This window comes from Ricinus communis, chromosome 7 (genome assembly GCF_019578655.1).
Source record: "Ricinus communis isolate WT05 ecotype wild-type chromosome 7, ASM1957865v1, whole genome shotgun sequence".
Classification (NCBI taxonomy): Eukaryota; Viridiplantae; Streptophyta; class Magnoliopsida; order Malpighiales; family Euphorbiaceae; genus Ricinus; species Ricinus communis.
Window position 1 is genome coordinate 5,706,345 of NC_063262.1, and position 7,574 is coordinate 5,713,918.

General features: G+C 34.3%; 1 protein-coding gene and 1 non-coding gene across 3 annotated transcripts; both read right to left on the bottom strand.

Annotated features, from left to right (window-relative positions):
* Window positions 1-905: 905 nt before the first annotated feature.
* LOC8273703 lies at window positions 906-4,949 on the bottom strand. Of its 2 annotated transcripts, XM_048377221.1 has the most exons (7): window positions 4,549-4,949; window positions 4,373-4,449; window positions 3,117-3,874; window positions 2,967-2,977; window positions 1,971-2,092; window positions 1,221-1,555; window positions 906-1,135 (listed from the first exon to the last, which is right to left on the bottom strand). In XM_048377221.1, the coding sequence occupies exons 1-7, from the start codon at window positions 4,841-4,843 to the stop codon at window positions 1,012-1,014; spliced, it is 1,722 nt and encodes a 573-aa protein (XP_048233178.1). In that variant the 5' UTR covers window positions 4,844-4,949; the 3' UTR covers window positions 906-1,011. The 2 variants fall into 2 exon arrangements, with proteins under 2 accessions (XP_048233178.1, XP_002533519.2); XM_002533473.4 differs by lacking the exon at window positions 2,967-2,977 and having other exon boundaries at window positions 1,971-2,103; window positions 4,549-4,948.
* Window positions 4,950-5,755: 806 nt separating this feature from the next.
* On the bottom strand, window positions 5,756-5,828 carry TRNAR-CCU. The gene has a single exon. It is a non-coding gene; the product is annotated as a tRNA-Arg (tRNA).
* Between the last annotated feature and the right edge of the window lie 1,746 nt (window positions 5,829-7,574).

Sequence of the window (7,574 nt, forward strand, 5' to 3'; positions counted from 1 at the left end):
ATATAAATAAGAATTCAACATTTATCATATACAGATATTAAAAATAATAGTAGATGTTATATACATATAAGCTAAATACATACATATAAAGAATTTAGTGATAAAAAATCTTTAAATAAATGGTTTAAGCTAAGATAGATATACAATGAATAACTTTTTTTAAATTTGATACCCTAGAAGATAAAGTGTTAAAAATATGCTTCAAGTATATGAAATATAGGCTTTACAAACTAGGTATTAGTGGGATACAAATATAAATGCTTACTCAACTTTTTATCTAGTTTTATTCTCATCATAATTTTAATTATTTAACTTATCAATAAGAATTTGACATGTCTTATTTTATTTTATTTTATTGATATTTTTATCATGTATTAATTTTTCATTTACAAAATAACTAAAATATATATAAGATTGAATGATTGAAATAAAATACATTAAAATCTTATGACCAAACCGAAACTAAGATGAAAAATTTAGTGACCTTTTCTATTATTATCACATATATTAATTTTACTTTTAGATTTCAAAATATTATACTCTCAAATCTTTCTCTTTCAAGAGTTGTTATTGAAAGGTGTAAGAATGTCCATTGACGGATGTGTTTGAAAGGTGTAAAAGAATTTGCATTGACAGATGAGAGGAGGAGAACAATGAGCGAGTATAAAAATGAACGTCTCTCTTCAAATAGTCAAAAAAAATACATATATATAATAATGGATTTAAACAAATTTTTCATCCATCCTCTTATAAAACCAATAAATAATTTCTTGATATTAGAATGAATGAATTGAACAAAAATATAAATTATCTAAAAAGAAAAAAAAAAAAAAAAGTTTGCTTAATATTATGAAGTTTATATATCATTTTCTACATATTTGATTAAGTATTAAATTATATCTTTGTTAGTCTCTAAAAAATTAAACTAGCTTATATACATATTAAGCATTTCTTTGAACAAAAATAAGAGGATGAAACATGCATGGTGAAAAGTCAGCAAGCCTAGCCAAGCTATTTACCAGATGGAGAGGTTCGCTTATTTTCCTCAGGGTCATGTTTTACTGAAGCATCTCCACCCATCAATTCCTGAAAACCTTCCACCTTCACCGGTGGTGCCCTAACAATGCCCATATTCCTGTGCATACAAAAGTTGGTTAGAAGTTCAGCAAGTACTCATAATTAGGCAAGTATTTTTCAATCTACTTATGAAATTTCCTTACGGTGACTGCACTTGAGGAACTTGCATGGATGCCAACTGCCTAAATTGATTGCTAGATTGAGCTTGGAGACTTGATATTGCAGCCAGCTGTTGCTGCCGGAACTGCATTTGTGGATGTCTGGAGTGCATGGGATTGAAGGCATTGCCATCCATTGGCAATTCTGATGGATTTTCAATCTTCACTTGTACCATTGGTCTGTCCTTGTCTATATCCATTGCAGGGCGAGGAGTAGACGGTTGACGCCTACGCATTCTCTCTAACTGCTGCTGCTGCTGAAAAGCCAAATTTTGTGGATGAACCATCTGCTGCATCTGTGGATGCATTTGTCTTGGGATCTGTAGTTTCACCACATATTATAACAAAATCCATTATGGTAATTTTCATAATAATGTCAAATGAAAAGCATTTGTGCTCCAATCGATAAAGGGGCATGTAGATAACAAAGACATTCCTCCTAGTATCCTACAGGCTACAGTCATACAACCTAACCCCAGCCTTGGTTATAGCATGATTTTTAGGTTTGAGACAACCTAAAATATGCACATATGCCTGGTGAAAATCTATTTTAGTGGTGGGACAACAAAGGCCATATAAGCTATCATAGATACCAGCTAGTCGATAGATATCACCACAGAGAAACAGCATTGGAAGAACCAAACATATCAGACCATGTTAAAAGAAATACTATAAATGGAATGTTAAAGAGATAAAATGGAACTCGGTTTAAAGAAACCAATTTAGGTAGCATACTTGCTGGGGCAGCCGAAGGGTGCTCTGGTGCTGAGCCTGCAATTGTGATTGGATTGCATGCATTTGTTGCTGAGTTGGTTGGACAACATTCCTAGTTCCATCTTTAACAAGCTCCATCAAACCTCCAAGATTACTTGCGAGAAAATGAGAAATATGTTAGATTGCCATGAAAGAAAAATCAACATTACCAATTCCACAACATGCTGAATATACATGTCAATTAAGAATATACATATGCCAATCAAGAAAAAGGAACAATTTAACATCAGAAGAAGGTGTTGATCATATTACTTGCGTTATCCACATTAAATATCTAGACAAAAGCAAGTAATTTATGATGTCAGAGTGAATTCCATTAGGCACACTGTTCTTTTCCTCTTTTCTAACTTTAGACATTGTATGCTGCAGCATCAGATGAGGTCTCCTGAAAAATATATATAGCTGAACCCCATTCAATATTGCTCCTACATGAAATCATAGCCCTAGGCCATATTTGACACGTGTTGGTTTAAGTCATCTTATCAACTTAAGTTGCACATTGGCTTTTCAAGCCACTGAATTTGCTAGGATTCATGCTACTCTACCGAAGGGCTAACAACTTGAGGCCACGAAGAGCTACTCTTTGCAGATCGGATTGAAGAATTTGATCTGTTGGCCATTAGCTGCTAAACAGCAAATGATTCATATGTAAAAGTGGATGCCAGCAGCATTTTTCACAGTTCAAAGGGCAAAAAAGGTTGTTTAAAGGATCATGTGAATGCAAACTAAGATAATGAAATAGCTCAAAGTCAATAATCTTTGGCACAAAAACTTCATTGCTTTTCGTCACATATTGTAATAAACATCTAACTTTCCCTTTTATTTGTGACGCAGCTACAGGCTACAGTATTCAAATTATCGCAATTTGTGAAATAAGAAATACAAGTATTAAAGAATCTGGAATGTATTTAATGAACATAGATAAGCATAATTTAAAGAAAATAATTGGCGACCTACCAGTGGAAGCTCTAATAAAGTTCAAGCCCAATCCAGGTGCATCCACATAACATACAAGAAACCATGCATGATTATTTTGCTTATGTTCAAATATATTTCTTGGAAACTTGGGAACTTGAAAAGTAATAGGAAGAAAGATATGAAACTCACTTAAATCCTGCCGTTTGAAGAAACATCTTAAGTAGGTCAATCGCTGAACATTGTTTCCTATAATTATCAGCGAGAATTTTCAAGTTACGTCCTAGTTCAGAGATATGACACCTGAGTGCTTGAGATAAGACTTCCACTGGGAGTTCAGTTGCGCTGTCAAACCCCACCCGTGCCAGCATTCGGGCCACTACCTTTTGACACATCTGTGATGCTTGCTCTTGACTAATAAGTTTCTTATTTCCTTCAGACCCATTCTTTGCACGATGTAAGCTTCCTCCCTGCTCCACACTAATACCAAGCCTCTCTATCACAACAGAACTCCTCGTTTGAGGTAATGAATCAAGAACTCCGTGGAACTCAATTTTCTGATTATCTTGGGGTCTAATTATGAGTGGGAGTGCACTATCAGGTACACAGTTTAACATAAACATTGTTTCGGGAAAAAAAGATAAATCATCATCATCAGTGGAATTAGAACCATCTAAAACAGAACTGGAATGCATACTTGGTGTAGATGAAATACGCCTCCTCTTATGCTTATCTACCAGTCTAAGATAACTAGACATTTCCTCAGGCGAACGTTTGTCTGACTCTCTCTCCCCTACTGACAATCTATATGGCCGACTAACTTTATACTTCTCTATGAATTGATTATACCATGATTCAGGAAATTCCTCATTCCTGAATCTCTGGGTTAATCCTTCCATTTCAGGCTCACCATATCTGGACCCAATGCTAAAAGCTGACTTAGAATGACTCTGCAAACCCAGTTAATACTGTAAGTCAAACCAGAAACAGTAAACAATATATGAAGTACTCATTCATAACCAACTAACATTAAGCATCAGGGTAAGAACAACGCTTAAAAAGCATCAAAGCATAAACACTGAAAGGAAAACATTCCATCATTCCTCAACATTTAATAAAAGGGCACTTTCTAATTCTATTCCTTGATTACTCAGGATACGTTTGAAATAAATCACTTGAAAGAATTGGATCCAATTGAAACTATTGCAAAATCTATGTCACTTCCGGGCATGATTTTCATTTCTTTCAAAATGCCTTGTTTCTCTTAAGTTGAATCAGTAACTATAACCTTTCAAAACATGATAGTTGACTATATAGATAGAATTCAATTCTTGCACTTTTAGACAGTCCAGACACTCTCTGAATAAACTTAATACCATCACCCTTACATTTTAAACTTATGCAGTAAAGAAAACTTCATCTCTAAAGTGTAGTTTAGTGTAGCAAACCTTAGACAGTGCAGCATTCTGCCGTTGATCGCCGTCTTCTAACGTGAAGTACACGTCGTCACCATGCAATTGCAAATCTAAATAAACACAAAAAGACAGAAAGCAATGAAACAAATCACATTCAAGATTAATAAAATTACTAAAAATGGAAACTGAACTTAGCTTGGAAGTCTTACAACTAGGATTAAGTTTCGAAACGGCGAGCGCAGAACAGGAATTATTATTATTAGAAATAAAAAGAGAGACAGTAGCTTTATCGAATAAGAGAGCACGAGCGCGAAGCTGGAGGTGGATCTGAGCTTTTGATTTGGAGTCGTCGGTTCGCATGAAGGAGTCCCATGAAGAAGGAGAAGATAAAAAATGAACGAAATTTGAGTAAAGAGAGTCGCCCAGCCATGTCCTCCATGTGCCCAGTGACTCTAGCTTCCGAGCTAGGTCGTAGCCGTTGCCATCGTCGCCGAGTAGGGACATATTTTTTTCCCAGCGGAGCCAGGTAGTGGGGTTAGTTTTGGGAGTTTATACAAAAATTAAGAGGTTAAAGTTGGAATTGTAAATTGTATTTTCGTCACCGTAGATTTGCAGTGAGATGGTCCGCTCGTTTAAATTAAAGTCTCGCCGAAAATTTCATTGTGAAGCTGTGAGTGGACCTCGTCATGGATCGGCTGCCCATCGATGCCCACGAATATTCAAACTCGACCCCGCTCATGCAGAGAAGCCCAAATTTGACCCAGCCCAAATAATATATATTACTAGGCAAAAAGGATACAAAAATTTCTTAAAAAGTCAATTCTAAACTAATTTAATATGGTTGAAGTTATTGCTGAAAGTTGTATTGGATGCAATCCAAGCATCATTAAAGTGTAGAAATGGTGCAAATAAAATAAGCGACTTGGAAGCTAACTCATCATCAGCAATATGAACGCAACAGAGGAGATGCAACTTGAAAGCTTTAATTCCGACGATTGAAGAGGTACTTGAAATAGCCAAAATAACCATGCAACTTGGCATGGTTGCTATTTGTCGTAATCTTAGAAGCTCCCTTATTCGTGGTATGGCCAAAATAGCCAGGGGTCGTTCTCCTTTGGTAGCTGAATCCAGTGCCCTTCTGATAACTGTGAGATTGGGAAATTTGATGCAAGCCAATAGTTACATTTTTGAAGTTTACGATTTAATTTTGGCCAAGGCAGTAAACAAGTTATTGGGATATTGAATCTGTTGTCTATAATATTATGTTAGCTTTATCTGCTATTAATTTTATTCCAATGATTTGTAACAAAATTGCTAATTGAGTAGCTTTTTCAACTTTAAAAGCAGTATCCGTAGTTATGAATGAATTCTATTTTGGTCAAAAAAAAAAAAAGGTCAGCAACAAATGTAAAATTTCGCGCCAGGAAGGGGTCGAACCTTCGACCTTCTGCTTAGGAAACAGACGCTCTATCCACTGAGCTACAAGCGCTTGGTTGTTTCTTTCGTAACAAAATATATAATTATCATCAAGTCTAGTGAAAATATTTTCTTCGTAACAGTTTGTATTTTCATCAGTCCAGAAGCCAACAAATAAAAAAAGCTTCCAAAAAAGAAGTTACCAGCACAATTCAATCCATTTTACTTAGTTAAAGAAAGCCAAACGACAAAGTCCTGAAATTAAGTAGCCCTAAACCTTATCTTCCACCACTCATTTTTTGGGCATTATTCCTCATTCAGTAATCAGTCCTATGCTGTACGGATTTGCGTGGACTAGACGAGCAAAAGAGCTTTTTTCTTTTTTTCTTTAATTACTTAGTGCAATTTCAAGCCAACACTACCCACATAAAAATAGGTCATTAGACCAGACAAAAGACACAGCCTTACCCCATTCTAAGCCCTTTGCATAGCAACTTGCTTCTTGTTTTGTGTTATGTGTTGTGTCGGCTTGGCCCTTGGCCGGGTGGCCTACCCACCTTAATTTCTTATCCAAATGCTCCTACTTAAAAAATTTGTTATTATTATAACAATAAATTCTATCAAATCACATTCTATCAGATTATTATTCCCAGATAAAGAATTCTTCTTCCTCAGTTTAGCATAATTTCTTGAATCTTATTCATTCTAAAATAAACAAACAACCATGTGGCTTCTTCTTTTTTGGGTTTGGACAGATCTGATAATCATTTAAGATAGTGTACGATTTGGGGGGTAAGGAAATTGCAGGAAAGAGATAGCTTACCAAAAACCCAGCCTCTCAATTCAAAGTAGCAATTGTGGCACACACTTTGCAATTAATCAATATTTGGTCTCTCAATTGCATCAGTATGGTTTAGGAGTTCTGTAGCCTACCAAAATCTTGACACTTTAAATAACTATACTTGATGCTTAAGCAACACCAACAGAAGGGTTCTCTTCCTTAAGACTGATTCTTAACGGTTTATTTGGTAAGCAACAACATAATTTTTTTACGCAAATTCATAAAAAAAAACCCTGTTCTCGACTTCCTTTTTATTATTTTCTTTACAGAAATTGACTTATAAATTACTCCATGAGATTCTTATACAGCTCATATGAAAACGATAGATACAACTGAGTATAATATTAGCTTACGTATTCCTGTCAATCTTAATTTCTAAACTTGTGAATTTTAACTGCTGATTAGTGATTAATGCAATTAATTACCACAATAATGAAATTTCATAGAAGCTCGCACCGTAATTACGAACGTAAGATCTCTAGCTAGAAGCTTTTCTAGTTTTGTACTGTAATGAGCTAATCATTTTATTTGTAATCCTAGTAGAGTTTCAGATGTTCCTCCTCGTCTAAAAGAACTTCTTCTTTTATTGGATGTATCTTATCCTTATCAGTAATGACATTTTCATTATTATTATTATTATATATATAAAAGTAATTCCTAAACTTCAATCTAAACTTTAATGATATTAAATTTTTATATTAATTTTTGTGTTGTTCATATATTCCAAGCCGAATTCTTTTTTCTTAACAAGTAGGTGGTTTAACAATAATATTTATACATTATATTAAATTTAGTTTTTCTAAGCTGATTAAAGGTAAATTATATTGTGATGTCAGCAACTAGACAATTTGCAAACAAAGAAAACTAATTGAAAAAGGAAAATCAAAGAAATAAAAATCATGATAATATATTTAAAAGAACAAAAAGGAAATTGAATACAGCCTTGGAATTCAACAAGAAAACTTTTATTAGTTGTAA